The sequence below is a fragment of the Danio aesculapii genome, chromosome 23, assembly GCF_903798145.1.
Source record: "Danio aesculapii chromosome 23, fDanAes4.1, whole genome shotgun sequence".
NCBI classification, from domain to species: Eukaryota; Metazoa; Chordata; class Actinopteri; order Cypriniformes; family Danionidae; genus Danio; species Danio aesculapii.
The window spans coordinates 18365122-18392629 of NC_079457.1; the positions used below are offsets into that span (position 1 = coordinate 18365122).

At 33.5% G+C, this 27508-nt stretch overlaps 1 protein-coding gene across 1 annotated transcript in view; it reads left to right on the forward strand.

The window, feature by feature from the left end:
* Positions 1 to 1347: 1347 nt before the first annotated feature.
* tmem201 (transmembrane protein 201) overlaps positions 1348 to 27508 on the forward strand; it is a 33493-nt gene continuing 7332 nt past the window's right edge. Inside the window, exons 1-7 of the mRNA XM_056448980.1 lie at positions 1348 to 1543; positions 3447 to 3567; positions 5330 to 5518; positions 6831 to 7010; positions 9735 to 10087; positions 12864 to 13067; positions 19618 to 19844. Coding sequence (XP_056304955.1) covers positions 1434 to 1543; positions 3447 to 3567; positions 5330 to 5518; positions 6831 to 7010; positions 9735 to 10087; positions 12864 to 13067; positions 19618 to 19844 — 1384 coding nt within the window. The 5' untranslated portion in view covers positions 1348 to 1433. The remainder of the gene's footprint in view (positions 1544 to 3446; positions 3568 to 5329; positions 5519 to 6830; positions 7011 to 9734; positions 10088 to 12863; positions 13068 to 19617; positions 19845 to 27508) is intronic.

Sequence of the window (27508 nt, forward strand, 5' to 3'; positions counted from 1 at the left end):
ATGGAACAGACTGTAACAGAACTCTTCAGCATTTTTAATTATTATTATTTTAATATTGTTGGAGCAGGGAAAATAAATGTAAAAAAATTATTATGTAACAATACATGATGGAACAAATTCACTAATTTAGACAACAAAAAAATTCATTTATATTTATATAACTTACATCATAGTTATTAGGGATTGTAACTTATGGCCAAAGAAGAAAAGATAGAGTATAGCGTAGACTAAGCTAATGGGTTAATCGGGTAAAAAAAAGAAGATGAAAAAGCAATTGTACATACACTTATACATTTTTCTGATTTTTAAAATGCTTTAGAAAAAAAGTCTTGTCTCTTCTGAATGGCTGTGATGAGGGGCGTAACATTATTTTAGAAGTGAGGGAGACTTAAAAAGGTAATACCAGTTTATTCTCCTCTCTTCTATAGTTCTTTAGGAAACAAATAAGAAGTGATATAGTGAATCTGAACTGACATAAATGTCTCTCCAGGGAGACCTTACATAGCAGTACAACAATAAATTAGAATAAACATTTAATGTCATTTAGTTTCATATGGGTTTGAGTGACTTTTTAAACCATTTACTTAATTTTAAAACAATACAAGTTATAAATCCCAGGTAACAATAAAATTGTTTTAATTCTGATTTGAAGGGCATATCTGTGAAAAATAGCCTAATTTTCGCAATAAAATCAAAAGCTGTTTTAGACTTAGCTGTTTAATCTAAACTCTGCCATATTGAGTATTCAGAGCTCTGCTTTTTTATGGTGTGCACATAAACAAGGGTAAACGGACACCTAGTGGTGAAATAGAGGAATTACATTGTATTTGATTTATTTTGAACAGATAGCGCTGTTATGGATATATTGTATTTAAATAAATGACGCAAGATCATCTCCAAACATTTGTAAGCGTATTTGTACTTCACAAGCTGTTCAATACCATCATCAACACAATAATCATAAAAACAGAATAATTACGTAAAAAATATTACGTAATATGTAGCAGAGCGAAACTCACCAACCATAAAACCTGTTGAGATAGCGTGTCATTTAATGAAATATACTGATAAAATCTTTAGAAGTTGTTAACCATTATCCTGTACACTGCACACGCATAAAAAATGCCATTAGATAAAATAAACACGGTGAGGCAAATTTACAAAATGTGATAAATGTATAAAATTTATTATTATTATTATTATTATTATTATTATTATTATTATTATTATTATTATTATTATTATTATTATTATTACGTTCAGAGTGGCTTCACAAAGTCCGTCCAAGTAACTTTTATTTTGACAGGTTCTCGATTCCGCGCTGGTGACCTGGAAATGACCATTGCAGATTGATGCGCGCGTCTGTTGCCGCATGCACTCCTCCAGCGTGTAGCTTTCTTTGAATAACACTACTGTCAAAATATCGATCTGCAATGGAGGCCTTGAACCAAATATTATTAGAGTATCCGCCGCTTGTAGTCGGTAGTGTGGGAGCGACCGCGGTTGCAGCAGGAGGAGCGCTGATCTACAGAATTGCAACCAGGTATTATTGTGTTCCTGCCCATAAGATGTCGCTGGGCCTCGTATATCAGACATAGGTATCCATTTAGGGCTGGTAATTAATTGAAATATTGTCGATTAGATTCCTGATAATTGAGTTTTGCTGCTGTTTTTTTCAAATAACAGTCTTGCGGTGAAAAATATAGATGTTCACGCGCACAACTAGTGAGAAGCGCGCGATACAAATGCGCGTGATTCGTATCTTTGGTCCAGGAACAAAACAATGCACAATTTGCTGTTATATTTATGGTTTCTAACACAAATGTGATAATAACAACAAAAGATTGTCGTTTTAAAAGGATAATCAATGTTTTGCTTTCGTATGTATACAGTTAACTTCATTTAAAGCTCCTCCTTTAGTCTTTTTGTTTGTATTTTAAACTGGTCTAAGTAATTGTTATTTTGAGGGTAAAATTTCTTACCATGGTAAGAGCAACTTCCTCAGAAAAGACACACTGGCATCAAACTGTCAGAAATCAGTCATGCATGTAGTGCTAGCCTGAAAACAACAGAGGACCTACTAAGTAGCTTTACTGATGTTACACAAACTGGCTGCTCTGATATGCAGTGAATCACATTTGGTCTGGTTTGTTCTACAAAGTAAATAATTGTAACATTTTTATTGGCAGCGGTGTTATTTGATAAATGATTCATTTCCTGGATTCTGTTTTATTCAGATTTCTTCATAATAACAGGCATGTCATGACTTGATATAGATGACAATCATTTTTGTATTAAGCAATTTGCAACCTTTAATATACTTTCAGCCTTCTTTTCATCCAACGGCTTAACTATTTGCAATTTACTGCATGCCTATTTTTAAAAGCAAGTATTACCAGATTAATGCATATTAACCCTAATGGCACACACATATCACAGGGACATCTAATTGATGTTTTTGTTTGCATCTGGAAAGCATATTTGTTGGAACATTTGCTCTTCTGCAAAACATAGAATAGATTTCTAGACATTTCGAGTCATTGAAATGTTGAATTATCATCATTCAGTGGACCCTTTAAGATGTTTAGCAGACCTTTGAACAGAGCAGATGTTTTCCAGACCAAATAATCTTAAAAATACATCTAGCAGACGTATGAGTGCTGTCGAATTTTTGAAAGGTTTTTTCATTTACTAGGTATTGAAATTGACTTATAATGTAGTTTCCTCATACTGTAAATCAGGTTTTTTTTAAAGATGTCTATTGTATTGTCTATTCTATTACATGAATTTATAAAGCACAATGATCGTAAATGGCCTTACACCCAAATCGCTTCATAATTATGAGGGGGCGTCTCTCGTTCTAAATCGTTTTCGTTCTAAAATGCCATTTTAAAAAACTTAAGACGCATTAGTGTAAATGGGGCCTAAGTGTGTATTTTTTTGTGAGCGGGTTGCTGTTAAGACGGGGGCGTGGCGCAGGATCGTGATGCCGGCTCAGCATCGTGATGTCAATCAGCCATCTGTGATGGACGATTGCATCGTCTTTTGACCCAACCCTATTTGTCAGTGTAATCAAGCCGTTGTCAAGTTAATCTAATTAATCAGTTTAGTTATTCAAATTAAATTCAATCAAGCTCTATCCATGCTTCACCTAATCAGTCTCAGATCCCGAGACTCTCACTGTCCTGTTGGAAAAAGCGAATTCCTTTTTTACATTCCGTAGATTAGATTAAAAATGTTAAAATTAGATTTCCACTGAATGTTACTTGAAAATGAATGCATTCAATACTGAACTCTTGTAATTTCATTTTATTTTTTCATTATTATGTATTGATATTTTTCTGAAGAAAATATATTCATACGATGTTTGTGTTTAAAAACAGAATTAAAGATTTGTCTTCTGCAGCAGTTCTTCTAAGTCTAACTTTACTCTTTTAATTCTACAGGAAGAAACCGACTCATCTTCAAGTGAATTGTTGGTTCTGCAATCAGGACACAGTTGTCCCCTATGGGAACAGAAACTGCTGGGATTGTCCATATTGTGAACAGTATAATGGCTTTCAGGAGGTATTGACTTTATGCAGATATCTTTGTTCATTGTAAAGTTAGGCCTGCCACAATATCTATTTTTTCTTGAACAATATATTGCACCAAAACATTGCAATAAATAATATTATTGTTATTTTAAGACCATTTTATGCCACTCATTATATAATGCCAGAATGACAATATAATATCATCACAATGCAAGTACACTCTTCCAAAGAACACATAATATTTCATCCTAAAAAATATTAAATTTATTTATAGTCATTTTTAACAATTAGGCATTGGAATCAGAATGTAAAAATGCATATCCTAAATAAATAATAATAAATGTTAATAAATAAAGTGCAAGGTAAAAAGTAACAGAGGCTGCAATATCTGCTACCAGATCTATTTTCAGTTGTCAGACACCCACATGAAAAAATATTATAGTATTTTATAGTAAATACTATGACAAATACTGACACCTCCATTAAAGATAGATATGTTGTGCAATCAGCTAAAATGTTTCTAGAATTGGTTTTTTATGTATGAACGATGTACATTGCATCATCAGAAATGATTGAGGTCATTTTCATGTGTTGTACGATAAGTCAATATATTGATTATTGTGACAGGCCTTTGTGAAGTTCATGTGAAAATGCAGAATTATTATTAGTCTATTTATTTAGTTTTTATATTTTTCCTTAGATTGGAATATTTCTGGATATATTTTTTATGAGAAAAAAAATGTTTCCCATGACTTACAAAAAAAAAGACTGTCAAACTCATTCGGTCTACCAATAATTTAAATACCAAAAAACGTAATATATTTAGATGAAATACATTTAAAAGGCTTTATTTAATGATTGCAGTGCAGCATCAAAATACACATTCATTATCACTTTATATATCCACTGAATTGGCTTTATACCTGTCTCTCCACTCCACCAATAGCTCGTGTGTGGTGAGCGCCGTAGTCCTGTGGCTGCCATCACATCATCCAAGTGGATGCTGCACACTGGTGGTGGTGTGGTGAGACTCACTCATGATTGTGAAGCGCTTTGAGTGTATGGCCATGCACAATTAAAAAATGCTATATACACATTACATTTGTCTGTAAGCAGTGTAATCCTTTAAGGTATAATAAGATTCAAAATGATGATCACTTGCATATTTTATTAAATAAGATCCAGAATAAGTGTCTTTTTATTTTTTGCTTAAGTCTGTTATGCCAAAGGGGCATTGTTTCACCCATATTTCAATTTTTTTTTTATAAAAAATATTATTTAAACATGAAAGTAGACAATTTACTTCAGTTTAATATGCTTTTGGTTTTATATAAAATCACTTTTGCTTATTATAAATGAATGCTAACACCAAACTTGTCTCTTTGAATCATAAATGTATATGAACTACTGATTGTAAGGTTGTTTTATGTGTTTTATTAATAAGCAAAAAAGTAATACTGTGAAATATAATTGCAATTAAAACTTTTAATTATAATGTTTATATTAGGTTTTAAACATACATTTTTAATTCAGTTGTATAATGGCCAAGCTGATTTTTCAGTATCATTACTCCAGCCTTTAGTCTCACAAAAGATCCTTGAGAAATGTTGTTTAAGATGCTGATCTGGAAAAGTTCTTATTATATTCAACTGTGGGGATATATGGAAAGAGAATGGAAACTACTTAATACATCGTTGCTTGTTGATAAAGATTTTGGACATTCATTAAAAGCACATTTATTTACTCTGTTAAGTAACTAAATCCTTTTCCCCCCATTTGTTTTGGTTCTTCAGAATGGGGACTACAACAAACCCATTCCTGCTCAGTACATGGAGCATCTGAATCATGGTGTTTCAGCCGGCGTCCCTGAGACCCCCAAGACTCTGCAGTGGGTCAACTGTCAGATGCTTTTGTGCAAGAAGTGCAACAACAACCAGACGCTGAAGATCAAGCAGCTGGCCTCGTTCATCCCCAGGGATGATGTAGGTTTATAACTGAAGTTGATCTCTTCATTTTCAGGCAATCAGTGTTTCAGAATTAAATGAGCTTTTTATGGTATATTAGACTGATGGAAAAGGGTATGTTTAAACCAAAATAAAAATATCTATCATTACATGACTATCAACTCATTACTTCCTTTTAGAAACACAAATGAAGATATTTAAATGTGTAAAAAGAGAAGATTTAATATATACTTGATTGCTGCCTTCTATATGAAATGATTGAATAAATACAGTAAAGCCTAGACATCAAGTCTAAATTAAATATTTATCTTGTTTCTCTTCCCAAGAATTCACATGGGTTTATTTTTTATCCTTTTTGTTTGAATTGTACTAAGTAGAGAGACAGAAATCTCTCTGATTTGATTAAAACATTTTGATTTGCGTTCTGAAGATAAATTAAAATTGTGCACTGTGAAAACATTATTGCTGCCTTAAATTTTTTAGTTGAATCAAATGAACTTTTCAAGTCATCTCAACTTGGATCAATCAAACTGACAAAAAATATTAAGTTACTTAAATTTTTTTTTTGTTAACCTGATTAACTTATTAAAATGTTACAGTCTGTAGTTTTAGAAAGAGATGTACCCTGAAATTAGTGGAAAACAATACAATTTTGAGCAAAATCAGGCCAAAATAAAGACCATTTCTGAAGCTGAAACGTGCTTGAACTAAACTCAAAAAAGACTTTTGCTGCTTGTTCAAAATATATATTTAAAATGAATTGAAACAACACGATTCTTAGTTGTTTTTGGGGACAACTAAATTCTTCAATCCACTGAAATTTGTAAAAAATGACCAAGTTAACTTAATTTGTGTTAGGACAACATGAAGCAATTGTGTGGTACTTATGTGTTTCAAACTTGAAAAATCAAAGTTTACTGGGGCCTAATGTGGTGAGAGAATTTTTATTTTTGATTAAATATGACCTTCAATGGGCATCTGTTTCATAACCTTAAGCAGGGGTCACCAATCTCCTTCCTGGACATGCGGTGCCCTGCAGGGTTTGGCTCCAACTTGCCTCAACACACCTGCCTGGGTGTTTAAAGTATACCTAGTAAGTCCTTGTTTAGCTTGTCCAGGTGTGTTTGATTAGGGTTGGAGCTAAAATCTGCAGGACACCGGACCTCCAGGAACAAGTTTGGTGATCCCTGCCCTAAAGTAATATTTATGTGGGCTAGAAAAAGCCTTCTGCATTTACTTTATATTTATAATGTGAAAAGCATCATCTCAAAAACAAGTAACATGCACACAGCCAGTAAAATTGAATGCAATGTGTGTACCTTGCTGGCAGGAAAACTACGATGAGGAGATCGAAGTTTATAAGCACCACCTCGAACAGACCTACAAGTTGTGCCGACCATGTCAGACAGCAGTGGAGTATTACATCAAACACCAGAACCGGCAGCTGCGGGCACTGCTCTTCAACCACCAGCTCAGACGCACTCGGGACGCGGATAAAGCCTTCATTAAGGTGCTCATCTCTATATTTACAGTTTCAAATCAAACTAAAAGCTTGTCATGAAAAATATAGAAGACTGCTCTTTTATGCAGAACTGCATGATAAATTAGTAAGTGATTAAAAGATCTCCATTTCAGTTTAAACACCCACGCGATCTTCACACGTCACAGCTGGTACATTCAATTCTATGGCGGAGAGAGAGCAGTTTGCATTTATGATTATGAAACAGCTTCTCAGCCCATGTACACCAGATTTTTCACTCATGCTTGTCGCCAATGTTTAAAAAGATAGTTCCCCCAAAAATGAAAATGTACATACTGTTTACTTGCCTTAAAGTGGTTCCAAACCTTTGAGTTTTTTTATTATGTTGACCTCTAAAGAATATATTGAAGAAAGCTGAAAAACCTTAACCATTGGCATATGGTTTCCAGCTTTCTTCAACATATCTTCCTTTGTGTTCAACAGAAGAAATAAAGTCAAACAGGTTTGTGACAAGTGAAGAGTGAGTAAACGATGAGAATCTTCAGTTTTTGATGAACTATCCTTTTAACAGTTCATGACAATGTGAGCGTGCACAAAAACCAGGTGTAAATGCATCATTACAATTTTTATTATTCTTACTTTTTGTTTTGTTTTGATGTGATGCATTACAAACTGCCAGAGCTGATTGGTACTTTAGTTCCCATTCCTTGAGCTGCCGAAATTACAGAATGTACACAGCTCGGTGGCACTCAAGCATAAAACTGTCTAGCCGAGCACATCAAATAGGATTCAGTGGTGAGTTTCATTTCACTTAAAATATTCCTTTATGGCTTTTAACTTATGCAAACAGTAGGCCACGTGTTTTTTTATTTTATGTTATTATTATTATTTTGTTTGAGGTGGTTAAAATAGTGTGGAAAAGCTTTGTGTTTAAATGAGGGAAAAGCATGAGGTTGATGACTTCTGTGCAACAAGCGAGTATCAGAAGAGTAAAATTGCACAGCTCCATCTTGTGTACTTGGGTATTTTTGCATCTAATGTCAGGGAGTGATTTTGCATGTTTACTTTGTTCACAGCCAGTCATTGAGCATGAATGCAGAACAACCTCTCAAAAAATGCTGGCGATAAGCTGAAGCGAAATCAGTCCTGGTGTGCACAAGCCCTAAGTCTTTAGATGTTTTAACTAGTATTACTATTTTAAACATTGTTAAAAATTAGGGCTGCAATTAGGGCATTGTTACAAAAAAACTGACATTGCAATATTTTCATTAACTGCGATATATGTGTTACGATTTAAATGCAATTTCAACAGATGACTTGAAATGCTTGTAAAGAATTCATAGTTTTAGAACAATTGGAATGCACCTCTGCACAAGAAGTTTGGGCAGAGGAGAAATGGTCGTGCCGAACTAAGCCTGGTTTCTCTCAAGGTTTTTTAATTCTTCACTTTCGCCAATTGGTGAAGTTTTTTCCTCCCCGCTGTCGCCACTGGCTTGCATGGTTCGGGATCTGAAGAGCTGCGCGTTGATGGATTTGCTCTTCAGTGTTTGGACTCTCAGTAGTGATTATTAAACCACACTGAACTGAGCTAAACTGAACTGAACTTAAACACTGAAAACTATAGACAAAAGATGCAAAAAAACTATTATTTATTGGGGAGTCAAACAGTATTCAGAAGCAGAAATTAAATAATCACTGTATAATTATATTATTATTAACACAAGTATTATTCTAATTGAGTAATTATATAATGTTCAATTAATCTTTAAGCCACAAAATAATCTATTGTGCCCAAATGGCTCAAGTTTGCTTCAAAATCTTAGTCAAGCCTTAAAACGCATGCAATAAACTTTCACTTTCAAAATAGTAAATAGTAACTGCAATGTCTGGTCAACTCTAATCTCACTTACATTGCAGATGCCTGTGATGTGACTATTGCAGACTCACACATTGCGATATCGATGCTGAAATGATATATTGTACAACCCTATTACAAATATTTAAATAGTTACAGATGTGCTGGAGTAACAGGCATATAAACACTGATGTCAAGTGTTTTGCTTCTTCAAAGGATGGTTAAAGCAATTACATTGTTACACCAGAAGGTGGCGACAATCAACCAATTAAATGGATTTGTTACTGAATAATTTAGGAAATTCTTCAAAAATGCTGATTCATTTCTAAACAAATGTAAGCAAGTTATTTAAAAAATAATTATTATTTAACATTATATTTAAAAAATATCTCGGAGCAAAAACATTTTTGTCAACCTTTAGTAAATAAATTTTAGATTTTTTTACTTCATTTTTTAAAAATTTATTTATTTACTCATTTTTGTTGTTGTTATTTTGTTAAATTGTCAAAAAAAAAAAAATGTGATTTGTAGTTTATCCAGAATGGTGCAGCTCTACTCTGAGGTGTAGATACAAGAAAACTATGAGCCTGATTAGAGGCTAAAGGCTTGACATGGAAAATTGCTCTGAATTTAGATTTTGCCCAGATAAACTGTAACTTTACTGCAAACCTAGCATTTGTTGCACGCATTAAGTGTGATTAATGATCAGTCTGTTACTGGTGTTTTCTTAAACCGGAGATAAATGTGTGGAAGTGATTGCCGAGATAAGGAAAGACCTGTTCTCTCTTGCTAGTATTTTATTGTGTAGCTACTGTTGATTCATGTTTAGCTTTTAATCAAGCTTGACATGCAAGTGTCAAATTCTATTCCCATATCAACTGTGTTTTTTTTCTTAACAGAACACCTACTCTCTCTCCACTCCGGCCTGGTTGATCTTGCTCAGGATCCTTGCGTTTCTCGCTTGTGCCTTTTTGGTAGCTGTGGCTTTGTCTGGATATGGAGACGAGAGCCCCTCTGTCACGCAGACCTTGAGCGGAGGAGTCGTTCCACCTAAGCGAGTCCTTCAAAATGAGAATGAAAGCAAGACTGATGAGGGCAGCATGATGTGGGACGATCTAATGGGTCTCCTTCCGGAAAAAGCAGTGGAAAATGCTCGACTTTTCTGGCAGTCCGGAAGCGACCATCAAATGGCTGTGGCCTCTGTTGGACTCCTTACTTGCATCACAGGTGTCTTAATGGCAGGACCTGTCAGGTAAAAATAAATCAAAATAATAAATATATAAAAGTGGTTTCGTTTTATTACTTTGTATATGTTAATTTCATATATATGCAAATAATACACTAGGGTTGTCACAATACTGTAATTTGGTACCAATCTGAACTAAAATTGTTAAAATGTCTATTACCTGCTAACATTCGAGCGCTGTTGAGCATGTTCTTAAACAGCGCTGATTTGCCATTGTGTTCACGTGATCAACAGAAATGACTGTGATTGGTCGGCGCCAGTGGTGTAGTGGTGTAGTGGTTAGTGCGTCGACACAAGCACTCCGGTGCTCACGGCGACCCGAGTTTGATTCCGCCTCGTGGTCCTATGCCGATCCTTCCCCTCTCTGCTCTCCATGCTTTCCTGTCAATACTCTCTACTGTCCACTTAAATAAAGGTTAAAACCCCAAAAAAATAATAATAATAAAAAGAAATGACTGTGATTGACCGTGAAGGTCATCAGTTAACCAAACTCACTGCTGTTTACTGAGTGTAACCACTGATACAGGCACACTGGAGCATTTCAAAGTCACGATTCATCAGCAGATCGATCATTGGCCAGCTGGTTGATGTGACTTTTAAACACTGCAGTGTCCTTGTATCTAGTTACACTCAGTAAATGGCGGTGAGTTCGGTGAACTGATGACCTTCACAGTAGGGCTGTGCGATTTGGGGAAAATATCTAATTGTCATTTTTCTCTTTTTTTTCTCTCTCTCTCTCTTTTTTTGACAGATATTGCGATTTGATTTGATATTTAATTTTGTGGTCAAGCTTCAGCTAAATAATCTGTATTGTAGCTTCTTACTGCTGAAATGCAGTGAGTTAGTTAAAAAAAAGGAACTGAAAAAGATATTAAATTATGTTAGCAAACAACTCTGAAATCGTACTTTGCTTACTACTAGATTGAGTGTAACTGGCAATACTTTGACTGTTTAGCAAGACACTCCTCATATAGCCGCCTGTGGTGCTTTTTTAGGTGCTGGTTGTTGTATTTCCTTGTGCTGTGGCAACAATTCTGTGACAGCTCTTACAAATTACCTGGTTTTGTTCGGTGTCTGTGACTTTGAAACCAAGATATTCCCATATTACTGTCTTGCTGTTTTTCTTTGATATTCATCTGTTAATGCTTTTAAAGCGGCAGACGCCATCATCCCACTTCATTGCGCTTTCCTATTTGTTTGTTTTTTATTGTGGATGTTTTGCATAGTTCAGTTGCGCAATTCTGATCGTGCAGAACGAAAGGGTGCTCACTCAATTGGCTAGTAAGACTATCGCAAAGAGACGCCAGCCATGCATTTAGTCTTGATGAAGGAAGATAAATAATATATATTTAATGCGATTTGCTAATTGCAACGCTTCAAATATCGATTCGATTTCGATTAATTGCACAACCTTACTTCACGGCCAATCACAATCATTTCTGCTGAGCACGTGAACACAATGGCAAACCAGTGCTGTTAAAGAACGTGCTCAACAGCGCTCATGTTTGCTGCAAATGGACGTTTTTCAAATTTTAGTATCATTTGGTACCGAATTCCAGTATCGTGAAAACCCTATAATACTCACATAATATATATATATATATATATACATATATATATATATATATATATATATATATATATATATATATATATATATATATATATATATATATATATATATATATATATATTATATATATATATATATATATATGTATGTATATATATATATGTATGTATATATATATATATATATATATATATATATATATATATATATATACGTATGTATATATATATATATATATATATATATATATACATATATATATATATATATATATATATATATATATATATATATATATGTATATATATATATATATATATATATATATATATATATATATATATATATATATATATATATATATATATATGTGTGTATATGTATATATGTATATATGTGTGTATATGTATATATGTATATATATATATATATATATATATATATATATATATATATATATATATGTGTATATGTATATATATGTATATATATGTATATGTATATATATATATATATATATATATATATATATATATATATATATATATATATGTATATATATGTATATGTATATGTATATATATATATATATATATATATATATATATATATATATATATATATATATATATATATGTATGTATATATATATATATATATATATATATATATATATATATATGTGTATATGTATATATATGTATATGTATATGTGTATATATATATGTGTGTGTATATATATTTATATATATATATGTGTATGTATGTATGTATAAAATTATTTGTTATTTTTTAATTAATTAATTTTTTTATTGTTCAAAGGTGATGTTTACCAAAGTATTTTAATAAATAAATAAAAAAATTTCAGTGTTTCTTATTACATTTTTCTTCTAAAATCTTATTTATTTAAGTTTGGCTGCAATAAAATAATGTAAGTATAAGAACTGCTGAGTTCAATATTATTAGCTCGCTTAAGATTTTTTTTTCCCGACTGGCTACAGAACAAACCGCTGTTGTCCAGTAAATTGCCTAAATAACCTTGCCTAGTTTACCTAATTAACTTAAATATTCGAATTGCACTTATACTATATTAAAATATATACATTAGACTAGTAGGTATATTTAAACTTATATGTGATTTTAAACCTATTAAACATCTTTTATTTTAAATGTTAAAGTATTTTGTTTATTTATTTTTTACCTCTCAAGGTTAAGGAGGATTGATGCTGTGGCTTCTGTGCTCTGGCTCCTGGTGATCTGTTTTTACCTGGCCGAGTGTTACCTGAAGACAGATGTCCCAAGCTGGCTGGAAATGGTCAAGTTTGGCATCACTTCTGTGTGTTGTCTGGTGGGATTCGCTGCCGCTGTGGCAACACGCAAATCCACAAGTCAGAGAAGAGCCAGAGGTCGCAGGTCAGAATCTGAGCAGTGACACTAAGCTAAGATATTTAATGGGATCTGTAAACCAAGACCCTTTTGGGACATATTGAATCAAGGGTTCGATTTTGCCAGATTGGTACATTATCCTTCCAAACATTTTATTCAATTTACACTAACAAACTAATGCACTCATTTTTAAACCTCCATTTCCTTTAGGACAGTGTTTCCACAGCCTGTTCCTGGAGGCACACCAACAGTACATGTTTTGGATGTCCCCTGTATCTGACACATTAATTTTAGGTTTTAGAGTATCTTATAATGTTCTGATGAGCTGATTCAAGTGTGTTTAATTAGGAAAAGGTTGAAAATGTGTACTGTTGGTGTGCCTTCAGGAACATGGTTGGAAAACACTGCATTAGGGTAATTGCCAACTAGGCCTTCATTACAAATTATTAGTAATTACTGATATACAGATTTTTAAAAGATCAGTGTCTGTGCTTGCTTTAATTTATTTAACTCAGAGCACTAGAAAACAAGTGTTTGCCTTTTTTGTAGTTTAGTGTTGAAATGTCCACTGTGCCACTAATTTGACATCTCACTTTTAGACATTTTATGTTTATGCACCAAGAAATAGTGGTGCCATTTAATGAATGGTGCTCGAATATTTGGGATTTTTGTTTTTTATATTGAATTCCAAACCCTGATTGGACTCTAACAGTATGGAATTGGTACAAGATATATAATATAACCTGTGTTCTATGTGAACTATGCCCAATGTTAAACTTTAGAGATATTGATTTATGCAATACCGCTCAAATCCTATGTGCAATCTCACTTAAACTGCCAAATCAGTATTTATTTGCTGACATACTTTAGTTGAAGCTATCGTTTTGAGGTAAAGCTTCAACAAGCCATATTTGAGAGCTTCTTTGTCAAATATGTATGTTTAGTTGTGTAGATTCTTAATCTGAATTTAAAACCTTGTGTGACGGTTTCATTTTCTGGGTCCAGTTTTTCAAAAAAAATTTAATCTGGATCAAATTGGTCGAGATTTGGAAATCCCATGTTTGCTATCCAGGATTAACAGATCTTTCTTACTTTTATGAAAACGTTTTTTTAAAGGAACATTGGGTTGGATCACTGTGATCCAAATACCAAACATTTCCAGTTTACCAAATCCTGTTTACCAGAGTCTTAAATGGAACCAACAATGTAGCCTACTAGCTTAACAAAGAACAACAGGTAGGCAAAATACCAGTGGCCACAAACAGCCATTGTTTGTTTTAATGGTAAGCAACAGAAACACTGTTTCAACAAACAATCAACAAACATTGTACATTTTTAAATTTGTTCTATGGTTGAGTCGATAGACAATGCCATCACAATGCTGAGCTGGCATCGCAATCCTCCACCCCGCCCCTGTCGCTGTGGCAACCCGCTTATGAAAAATACACACTTAGGCCCCGTTTACACTAATATGTCTTAGTTTTAAAATGGCATTTTAGAGCGAAAAAGATCCACGTCAACGCTAGCATTTCACCTAGCATTTCTGAAAAGCCTTCCTTTCAGATGATACTGCTGAAAACGCACATCACATGACCACACATACACACACGTGCACACATTCTGTCTCGCTGCAGCGTATGCGTGCGTCTGAGCTCCAGCAGTCAGTCACAGACTCACAGCATCAGTACACTGCTTCAATCTTTCGCTTTCACGCTTGTACTTTGTCATTTTAGCAAAAAACTCAGATGCTGTTGGTTGTGCACCTTTTTTACCAACCAAGTTTGTCGACGCCATTGTAACGACACAGATCAATCTGCTTATTCATGCCAAAGTCCCGTGGAAAAAGTGATTGACAGGTGGTAATTTGTGTGTAACTTTTATTTATTTATGATTTGGTTATGGTAAAACAAACGCCATGCCGGTTAGGTAGTTGAAACGGTAGGCTACAAGTAATGAATTTGTTATGAATTAATTAATTATTCCTAAATAATTAATTCACCGCTGCCTACGATGACGATGCCATCATCCATTGTGATGTTTCATATTAGACATCGTACGATGCCAAATTGGTTGACATCGCCCAACCCTCGTTAGTTCTAAAACAATACTGCTTTGATATAGTTTTGTTGTAGTTGTTTACCATATCTCATTAGATGTGACATACTTCATATAGGCTTCAAATATAAAGGAATTTATATATCATCAGTAACCATTAAGTTTGTGATCTTTCACTTAAAAAATACAACTTTTTTTATTTAAATTGGTAAAAAAATCACAACTGAATCCACCCTTTTTTGGATAAAATAGATCCCAATCTGAGTTCTAAGTTTTGAATAACCCAAATGGCAGGTTTGATCTAAATCAAATGTAAGATTGGATTACATGGTCTGATCTTAATTCAAAATCCCTCTGTTACTTTTGAAAAACCCATTTTTAAGATTTAATCCAATTCGTGATCCAAAATCCCACTGGATTACTTTTGAAAAACTGGGACCAGATCATTACATCAATCCAGAGCAGATGCAAAATTTAGTTTAATGACACAGAAATCAGTCATCAGAGTACTTTGCTTGCACTGTTTATTGTATTATGCACCATATATTCACCACACTGTAAAATTGGAATAGCGCACTTCATATTATTACATGCTATTTTACACGTATGAATTCTGCTAACCACACTAAAGCGCTGTAACGTCGCCTCCACATGCCACTGACATTTTTTATATATAAATATTTTCAAAGCTTTATAAGGAAAAGCCTCTTTTACCTGTTGGTTACATATTGTATTGTGTTTGCTGTTTTTAGAGTGTGACATTATGTGAGTGTACGACTATAGATTGTATGTTTCTGTAGGTTTGCATCACTGTATTTCCCAAGTAACTGTATGTGTGTGGCGTATGCTGTGAAGTTCATTTTTTGCTGTGATCAAAGTGCTTATTAATGTGACTTAGACATTAACTGTCTGCAGCTTTTATGTTATTTAAATCAAATCTTTTAAAAATTTTGTGAGTTTACTGTGTACTCATGTGTAATAATGGGATGGTTCACCCAGAAATTAACTTTCATTTTACTCAAGTCCAAATCTTCCAAATGTTTCTATCTTCTGCTAAACACAAAAGATGATGTTGTGATGAAGAAGCCAAATTGTTGACATCTCTACTGAGTTATTATGGGGATCTCATTCTTCACATCTTATTTTGTGTTTGTCATAAGACATTTCATAAAATTTTGGAGACTTGATTTTGGGTGTACAATTTTTTTAAATCATGCAGATTTAGTGGTACTTGTCCACATTTGACAAACTGTAATGTTCTCAACAAGCTTTGACATAAGTATAATTTTGAAACTGCCAAAATTGAAATGTGCCTATGTAAAAGTTCTAGGAAACTCTCCTCACTGACTTCCATAGTATGAAAAAAGTACTATAGAAATCAATGGTTTCCATTAACTTTCTGGTTACCACCAATGCTCTTCAGAGACTTGTTCATCTGTGTTTAGCCAAAAAAAAAAAACTGGATGGAGAGCAAATGATGACCGAATTATTATATTTGTTATTTTGTTATGATAATGTGATCTGTTTGTGGCACATTATTTAAGTATTTTGCTGTAGACGTTCATATACTTATATGTAGATTCATGTATCCTCATCATCATAGTATGTTTTTACCAAAATAATTGGTAAATACAAATAGTGTATATTTGAATCTGACATTAATACTAGTATCTCAAATGTAAAACATTTATGTAGCGTAGGAGACTGTATTTTGTGAGTATACTCAATCCTTCATTGACTACCTATTTTATTATCGTAATGTCACCTCATATCTCCCTCCCAAACTTCATATGATTTCATATAGAATGTGAGCTTAATTGAATGAGGCTGAATTTAACACTAAGGATTTATACCGTAAGACTTGTATAAGTGAACTCGCAGATCTGTGCTTGTTGTATCAGAAGGCGCATGGTAATATTAGAGTCACAAAAGCAAATGGGTTTCTATTGATAATGTCTGTTATTGAGGTCAATTAAACGGTTAGATTTGGACTAGTTTAGTGCTTATAAGCAATTATGGTTCCCTTAAACATTTAAACCATATTTCCGCCTGGTATTAATGTGTTCATATGCATATCATGTTGTCAATTATATTCAGATTTCATAGAGAACATTTCGTTACACTTCGTATTTCGTATCACTTTTCTGGAAGTGTACTGTTGAATGAATAAACCTATGTTTCTGCACAGAATTCTGTAAAAAAAAATCTGATTTATATGGAATGATTTTGAGAGTATTGTAACTAAAAACTTTATATATAAAATAGAAAATAATAACTATTTAACTTTTATTTAATGTTTACAATGCTTTGCAATGCAATGCTAACGTTTTTATATCAGCCATTAATAATACTGAAATTAATTTATAAACTGAATAAATATAAATTTACAGATGTAAGTAAATAGACTTGATGGGCTAAAAATCTGCAGAGATCTGCATGTATGCCTACTTATGAGTAGGCCCACACGGAATTTGGTGCGCAGAATTCCGCAGATTTTTAGCCCATCATTATTTCTGTTTATTTACTTGTGTAAATGTGTGTAAATCTAAATTTATTCAGTTTTTAAATTAATTACAGTAATATTATTGACTAATATGAAAATGTTCATCTGATTTATGTACAATGCAGTTTGTACAGTCATATTTTCTGTCTTTTAGTAGATATATTATATAAGAGACTTGCTTTGTTTACCAAATGAAGTGAATCTAAGTGGATTTGCATTTTAAACATTAAATACAAGTTAAAAAGATATTATTTTTTATTTCATATATTAAGTTTTTAGTTATGATACTCCCAAAATAATTCAGCAGAAATCCGCAGACTTTTAGCAAAATTCTCTGCAAAAATAGCAAAATATGTTTCCGTCTGGCCCTACTTATAAGTGCGAAAGCGAGTGGTAAAAACTAAATTAAATGGAACCAATATTTTGATTGTAATAGCTTGTTTTGATTTGCTTTCTTGAAGCTCATCACATCATTAAGGTGAGATTAGGTCATTTTTGGTTTGTTTCAGTTTGTATGCATTAAGCACATGAGCATTTACACTAAGAAAGTGCTCTGTTTAACGCATGTCGACCATCTATGAAAGAGTCCACTTTTTTATCTGATTGGTGAAAATGCATCTTAATACCAGATGTAAACAGCACATAGAGCAGGGGTGGGCAAATTGGTCCTGGAGGGCTGGTGTCCTGCAGAGTTTAGCTCCAACTCTAATCAAACACACCTGCTTATAGATTTCTAGTGATCTTGAAGACACTAAAAGTGTGTTTGATTAGTGTTGCAGCTAAACAATGCAGGACACCGACCCTTCAGGACTGAGTTTGCCCACCACTGACCTAGAACCTATTTTGGCCTTTGACCATTACAGATCTAAAACATTGATTTGAGCTTTTGATTCTTCTTTACAAATAGGCATATTTATAGAAACCTCTAGTCAAATTTTTTTTTTTTTGCCATTGCTCTTTCTGGTATACCATCAACCACAGATCAGTGTGGATTTAGTTCTTTTGGCAAGGAATGACCCCTCAGATAAAATGTGAACTGCAATGCTGAATAGTGTGAAACTATTTCCGTCCAGAAACGTAAGCTAAGGTTTGTTATGATGTCTTTGGAGTGTTGTTGTTGTTGTTGTTTTATAATTGGAGTAAAGCAGCATGTTGGAGTAATCGCTGTACTAAGATTGGATTGTATTGGATTTTTTAATACCTTGTAATGTTTAACCCTATTATGAAATTGAAATAAAACACTTGCAAAATGCAAACTGTGTGTTTGGCATTTTTTTAAAAACTAGAATTAGCGTTTGTTTATGATGATGACGTAATGGAAGTTTTGCGTAAATGATTCTTGTTCACAAGCAAACTGTTTTGTTCACAAAAAAAGACTGAAACAATGTCTTATGCATGCCAGGCCAGTAGAAAACAATATGTACCTATGCTAATATAGTCTTGTGGTTTGGCATTGTTGTTTTTCGTTAGTCAATTAAATTCACATGCATATTCATTTATGTCGTTTTCATAAATTAGCGTTTTTGTACTTTACATGGCAACAGTAATTGTATAATTCTCAAAAGTTGGCATTTTTGAGGCCCCAAAACTACTAGTCAAAATCATGTTTTCAGTTGTGCTTGAAAGCGGTGTTGTGTGAACACACCCTTAAATTATTTGGATTATCATTTTAGAGAGAAGTGATTGTACCCTTATGTATTATAATAACATGACTAAGAACATTGCATTTCTTTATCGGATGTCTGAACTGAGCAAGTGGAGATACACTGAGATATTACTGATGTGTGATTTATTTCATAATTTACAGATATATCATTTATACACTTCATCTGCATTGAAATCTTTACTTCACCAAATTGTACTTAGCTTATAGTTCATTTAAATAAAGAGCAATGATGAGTTGTACCTTTACACACAATCTGCCTACTTGTTCATATTTTCAGTTTCTTCAGAATTAGAATCGAGTTTTCCAGCACAGAAGTAACAGAAGAGTGATCTGCGGTGCTGTGTGTGTTTCAGGTATCTGTCTGGTGGTTCTCCAGGAGAGTTCTTCTGTAATCATGGGCCGCTGCTGTCTGCACCTGCGTCTGGATCCTCCACATTCGTCCCGACGCCTCCACCCAACCTGTCCCAGCTGCTGATTCGCCAGCAGAGCCAGCGAACCCGCAAAGCCTCCCCCTCCTCACTGCCTGGCCGGCTCAACCGAGCCCTCTCTCTGGGCACCATCCCTTCACTCGCACGCGCAGGTCAGTGCATGTTGAAAATATTCAGCATCTTTTTGTCCGAAACCAAATGCTCTAAATGTCATTTGTCCATTGTCCTTGTTCTAATATAGGTTTAACATTTAAACCAAAATTACTTTGGAATTTATAACTGTTTAATAAGCTGTTTATTATTAATTTTATATTCGTATATATTTATCATTATATTATACTGTTTATTACGTTATACTTAATAATAATTAAGATAACAGGGTGTCCGCAGGGTCTTAAAAAGCATTAAAAGTTGATAAATCACTTATGAGAAAATTAAGGCCCTTAAAAACTAAAGTCTTAATTGTGTTTTTACGAGGTCTTAAATTTTGTTTTATCGTTGTCCAAAGTGTTTGACTCCGAAAAAGCATAAATATATTTATTTTGCTCCTAATATTAACAACGGCGTGCTCAATCCACACGATTGGTTTGGGTCGGGGCATGTCCGGCCAAGGTCCTCCGTCCGGGTGATATCAAGTGATTTGCTACAAACGCAGGAAGGTGATGTGATTCTCTTCACATGTAGCGAAAACATAGAGCGAAACAGATGGCAAAATGGGAAAATGTAAGTTTGTATACTCCTGGCTGAAGGAAGACTTAAGCTTATCCGAGTGCTGTTGCATGGTTGTGCTCCATTGATTTATTTACTACAACTGTTTATTAAGTTAAAGGTTTGATACTGGTTAGAACTTGAAGTGGCGATGAGGTCTTAAATATTCTTTAAAAAGTCTTAAAAAGGTATTGAAATTATCTTTAGGATTCCTGCATATACCCTGGATAAGGAAGTTAAATCTAATACTTGCTGGGCGACGTGGTGGAGCAGTGGGTAGCACGTTCGCCTCACAGCAAGAAGGTCGCTGGTTCGAGCCTCGGCAGGGTCAGGTGGCATTTCTATGTGGAGTTTGCATGTTCTCCCCGTGTTCGGGTGCTCTGGTTTCCAAAGACATGTGGTACAGGTAAATTGGGTATGCTAAAATAGACTAAATAGACTATAAAATATTTAAATATACTATTTAATTAAGTTTTAATAACTTTATTAACATAAATTCTTTTTACGAATGGTGATTTTTGTAATTTCGTGGTATTGATTTTTATGTGAATTTTTATTTGCTGCCTGCCGTCTTGACCAGGTCTCACTGGAAGAAGAAACGGTACTGTCCCAATGTGATCTCGTGGCTAAATAAAGGAAATAATAATAATATTAAATATAGTTTTAATTCATAATGCTAAATGTAAATTTAGTAAAATATATTACATTTTTATATTAGTATTGGTTTTTACTATATTGTTGAATAATTCAATATCTGTTTTTATTAAAACATACAACTTGTGTGTTTATATTTACTGTATATATAGTGTATATATTTATATTACTCATATTTAAATTATATGAACATCATACATTGACGACATTTCATATTGTGTAATAAATGTGTATTGGTTTATGAAATTATTTAAATACAAATTAATAGATGCATGTACACACACACACACACACACACACACACACACACACACACAACAATATCATTTATTTAAAAAAAATACATCATTCATTTTTACTTCGGCTTAGTCCCTTTATTCATCAGGGCTCTCCACAGCGGAATGAACCGACATCTTATCCAGCATATGTTTTACACAGCGGATGCCCTTCCATCTGCAACCCAGTACTGTACCCAGTACCAATACCCATACACTATCATTCACACACATACACTACAGCCAATATAGTTCATTCAGTTTACCTGTAGCTCATGTCTTTGGACTGTGGGGGAAACCCGGAGCACCTGGAGGAAACCCACACAAACACTGGGAGAACATGCAAACTCCACACAGAAATGCCAACTGACCCAGCCGGGACTCGAACCAGCGACCTTCTTGCTGTGAGGCGACAGTGCCACCCACTGAGCCACCATATCACCCCTATGGTGAAGACAGTGGCACACAATTAATTAGTTTGAACTGTGTGTGTTGTAATGAAGTGTTCAATAACTATTCATTTTGTTTGCCAGTATGTTATTGCATATGACTCTCAAAGTACAGATAGTTATTGACTTGCATTTTATATTATATACCACCAAGTGCCAAATCCCATGTTAAAATAGCCTAGCTTTAGTTTGTGAAGTGGAGCGCTGTGCAGATAGTGAGGGGCCCCAGGTGCTGTTTTGTGGAAGCAGTGCAGAGGTGCATGATGGGAAAGATGTGGGTCACTGACTGACTGAATGCCTGCTAGAAGGAACTCGGCTCACTCTTCACCCCAGACGGTGCCGCACCTCAGTGGGGAATTTTGCCAACTACCAAAGAAAACTGTGAAGTGTGATTTAGAAATAATCTGTATGCTCTCCAGCTACCTGCATAACACCGGGATTTTCCCACCACTCGTGGGTTTCCAGTTACAGGATGTAGCATTGTTTTATTAATAGCTGGTCCATTTCATTTTATGCCATTAAATTAAAAAGAATAACAACCCCTAAATACAATATTTCACTAATTCACAACAATATTTACTAATGCCATTGCAAACTTGTATGTGCAACTTTTTGTGGAGCTGCAGATTGTGATAAAATTATTACATTTTACGAACTGTTTATACCGTCATTCATTGCGACCGAATTTTGTTGGACGTTGCGCTGGTCTGATGACAGATTTCTAGAACTGATAATGGATAACATTGTTGCATATGAGATGCATTGACAGCAGTGCTATGCTAGCTAGAGTGAATGTTTCACTAAACCAGTCATTTACATAGACGTCAAACCGCTGATTGTGTCCATTACATGAATAAAAGAGAATATAATATATCAAAATAAAAAAAGAGCTTCTGCTTTAAAACAGTCATTCATTTAAACATTTATTCATTTTCTTTTTGGCTTAGTCCCTTAATTAATCATGGGCCAACTTATCCAGCATATGTTTTACACAGCGGATGCCTTTCCAGCTGCAACCTATCACTGAAAAACACCCACACACTCTTATACACTATGGACTATTTTAGCTTACCTAATTCACCAATAGTGCTGGTCTTTTGATTGTGGGGGAAACCGGAGCACCTTGAGGAAACCCACACAAACACGGGGAGAACATGCATACTCCACACAGAAATGCCAACTGATCTAGCCGAGGCTCGAACCAACGACCTTCTTGGTCTGAGGTGACATCGCTACCCATTGCACCACCTCGCCGCCCACGAGAAAAGTATATATTTGTGTTTGTCACCACTTGGATGAAGAAAGGTTTTAAGTTTTTAATTTGAGGAAAAAATCTGAGAAAATTGCATTTTTTTACATTATATATCATTTGAATTTTTAGATATATTTATGTAAACATCAATGAGTACACCCATATTTAAAAATTTATATTTCTATATAAATTTTTATATTAATTATTTTATATTCTTTATTTGTATATAGCCAATAATTTGCATTTAAACACAGTTTAGCAGAGTTTGGTCACTGAACATTATAAGGGAATAGAAAGTCAATACATTTAAAATCAAACGAGATATTGCACAAAAAAAAAACTACAAAATTTCAACTAATCTTTTTTATTTGTTTGTTTGTTTATTTCTTTTAATTTTTCCTTTTTATAAAAGTTTCTCTATTATATTTTTCCTTAGCCTATTAATTTGGGTGTATAAATCTTTGGACTGTGATAAGTTTTTTTTTTTTTTTTTTGTAAAAATTATTTACATTTTTTTATAACCACACTTGATTAAATTCAATTCAATTCACCTTTATTTGTATTGCGCTTTTACAGTGTAGATTGTGTTTAAAGTCTTCAGAAACACTATCCCATTGTAAATGTCATCAGAGGATAGACAGCCCTAAATTAGAAGCAGCCGTTCCTCTATTAGCTCTCTATTCTAGAAGTTTTCTAGAACATCGTACTTGCTGAAGGTTATATCAGTGTATAACAGATTTATAAATGTGGAGTTTTAGGATGCACAAATGAACACTGGAGTCTCCATAGATTGCCTTCTTCTGAGAAACATCTTTAGTTTTTCACAGAGATGACGTTAGTCATGTGTTAGTAGCTCCACCCCTTTTTGAAGAGCACAATCTTATTTAAATTTAAAGTGACATTCACCAAAACAGCACAGTTTAGATCAAAGCCTAAAAGAGGCAGTTTCAAAGAGTTATAAAAAATGATTTGTGGGGTGTTTTGAGCTGAAACTTCACATACACACTGTAGGGACATCAGAGACTTTGTTTTACATCTTGTTAAAAGAGACATAATAGGTCCCCTTTAAAAGGAGGTCTGTGATGGGTGTACTTTTTATGCTGAGCGTTGTATTTATATGTTTTTATGTGGTGGTGGATGAGGAGATTTCCCCCTATGTGTAAAGTGCTTTAAGTGCCCAGAAAATAATAATAATAATTATTATTATTATTATTTATGTATATATTTCTCACCAAAAAAGGTCAAGAAGTGATGTTACTCATTCTGGACATGTTCTCTCAAATATTGAGGCTCCAAAAAAGCAGCATAGAAGGAAAAAGAAATACCATAGTACCCAAATATAGCTAATCTGACCCGAGAAATGATTCAACCCATAATATAAAATAATATCATAACAGTAAAAATTGTTTTTTATTAAAGGAATTGTATATGCAAAGATATTTTATTTGAGACAACAGACAATTTAGGATGGGAAAACAATAAAGGAGGTGGGATTAGATCTGCTTTAGTCATACTGCAGAAATGTTGCAACCATGTCCGTCTTGAGAGCTTATTAGCATGCAATTCAATTTACCCTAATATATTTTTAGTTGTTTGATATAGTCTAGTGTGAGAAGAGCAAGAATGCAGTTTTGAGTAGTAATTGTCAGAAGTTGCATTTTTGGGTGAGCTGTTTCCCAACAAGAATCTTTTGTTCCATTTCCTCTCGGTCTGATTTTAGTTATGCATTTAAAACCTATGAACACAGCGTATATACTATGTATCAAAGTGTATTGCAGGGGCAACAGCTTGGTTCGGTGTTGCTTTTAACTTTGACCTTTCGGAAAGCGGGACTTTGTAATACACACAGGCCTTTAAAGCCCAGGATCAGGCTGATGTCTGGAGCGCTGTTTAAATGACTGTTGTGAGACTGTTGAAGAATCATGGTTTGTTTCATGTGAGGATCTTCAGAAGAGGCCAGATGAGATGGCTAATGTCAGCCTCCTGTAATCAGATGCAGCGGCTTGACAGGTGTGATTAAAAAAAAAAAAGAAAGAAAAGGACAGAGCTTGACTTAATCATAAATGCTTGTCTAAGAGATCTCTGTGTTTGATGCAGTTTTTTGTACCTTGTTATATTATGTAAAGATGGCTAATTTTAATTGTCTCATAAAACCTTTTTCTTTTATTATTTTTTTCTTTTATTTTCTGCATTCCATTCCATTACAAATTTTTGAGGACATTTTTTTTTTTTACTCAATTGAGTTATTTTTCATTGAAAAGATTTTGACCTTATGAAATTATGTAGTTTTTCCAAAAAAAAAACAAATATATATATATATATATATACATACATATATACATACATACATACATACATGCATACATACATGCATACACATACAGTCGAAGTTAGCCCCTTGTTTATTTTTTTCCCACAATTTCTGTCTAACAGAGAGGTTTTTTTTCAACACATTTCTAAACATAATAGTTTTAATAACTAATTTCTAATAACTGATTTATTTTATCTTTGCCATGATGACAGTAAATAATATTTTACTATATATTTTTCAAGACACTTCTATACAGCTTAAAGTGACGTTTAAAGGCTTAACTAGGTTAATTAGGCGGGTTAGGGTAATTAGACAAGTTATTGTGCAATGATGGTTTGTTCTGTAGACTATCGAGAAAAATATATAGCTTAAAGGGGCTAATAATTTTGACCTAATAATGGTTTAAAAACATTAAAAACTGCTTTTACTCTAGCCGAAATGAAACAAAAAAGACTTTCTCCAGAAGAAAATATATTAGCAGACATACTGTGTACATTTCCTTTAAACATAATTTAGGAATTATTTGAAAAAGAAAAGAGTTTCAAAGGGAGTTTAATAATTCTGATTTCAATGGTGTATATATATATATATATATATATATATATATATATATATATACACCGATAGGTAGATATATTGATTCCATGTTCTGTTTCTTTTTTTTTTTTTTTTAATTTGGACTCCAAATTAATTTAAGTTAAAATAATCCAAAAGTAAGAATAAATCTGTGTGGTTCCTAATGCCCCAGTATAGTGAAGGGGACTTTATACTCAGTGAGTGCCATCTTTCGGGTGAGATGTTAAACCGAGGTCCTGACTCTCTGTGGTTGTTAAAAATCCCAGGATGTCTTTCAAAAAAAGAGTAGAGGTTTAATCCTGGCCAAATTTGCCCACTGACCTCTGTCCATCATATCCTTTTAACCATCCCCATATCATATATGGCTTCATCACTCATCACGTCTCCTCTCCACTTATCAGCTGGTGTGCGGTCTGGCGCAATATGGCTGCCGTTGCATCATCCAGTTGGATGCTGTACACTGGTCATGGATGAGGAGATTACCCCCAATGTGTAAAGCACTTTGAGTGTTAAGAAAAGCGCTATATAAATGTAAGGAAATATTATTATTATTATTATTATTATTATTATTATTATTATTATTATTATTATTATTATCATTATCATTATCATTATTATTATTAATAGGAAATAGTAACAAAAAATACTAAATCTAATAAAACAAATCAAGACATTCATACAATATTTTTCAGTTACTGTTTTACAACTCATGCAAGCACATGTTGTTTTTCACATTTAATTTTGTTCCTGTCAAAATTAAAATGTGGGAGGAAATTTGTAATTATTCATTAATTTCATTTTGCATTACATGTTGGGGTGCCCAAATGTTTGCACCTGTCTGTTTTTGTTATGACTTAAATTGCATTGCATCTGTTGATTAAATAATGTTATGTCAGAACTGAAATGTTGCTTTTTCCCTAAGGTATAAAATATATCCAAATGAAATTGCTGATTTGAAAGGCCAGCAGGCTATGGCTTGCAATTATGAAAATGTCAGGGCTGGCCAAACTTTTGCATAAAACTGTAGGTGGATTTGGTATTATTCACCAGGGTTCAGGTATTCTCGGAAGAGATGGGTTTTTAATAATATTAATGTTAATAATGATATTTAACAACAGTTCAATTTCTTATACAATAATAATAGGCCTATATTTACATCACAGTTTAAACCCACATTTTATTGTAAATTAAATTCACAGGGACATAGAGACATTTAAATTCATACTTGCTTATATTCACATTCATATTTAACTATTCTTTTAATATTTACAGACACTTACAATTATTTGTTATTCAATTCAATTTTATTTGTATAGTGCATTTTACAATAATTATTGTTTCAAAGCAGCTTTACAGAAGGTGCACATTATGGAAAAGTTAAGGCTATTAGTTACCGTAATTTTATTAGTTATGAATAACTTTAACTAGTTAACTAGTAACTAACAGCTTTTAACACTCATTCCTTCAGCTTAGTCCCTTTATTTATTAGTGGCCACCAAGCTGGAATGAACCATCAACTTATCTAGCATATGTTTTATGCAGCAGATGCCCTTGGAGACGCAACTCAACACTGGGAAACACTCATGCACTC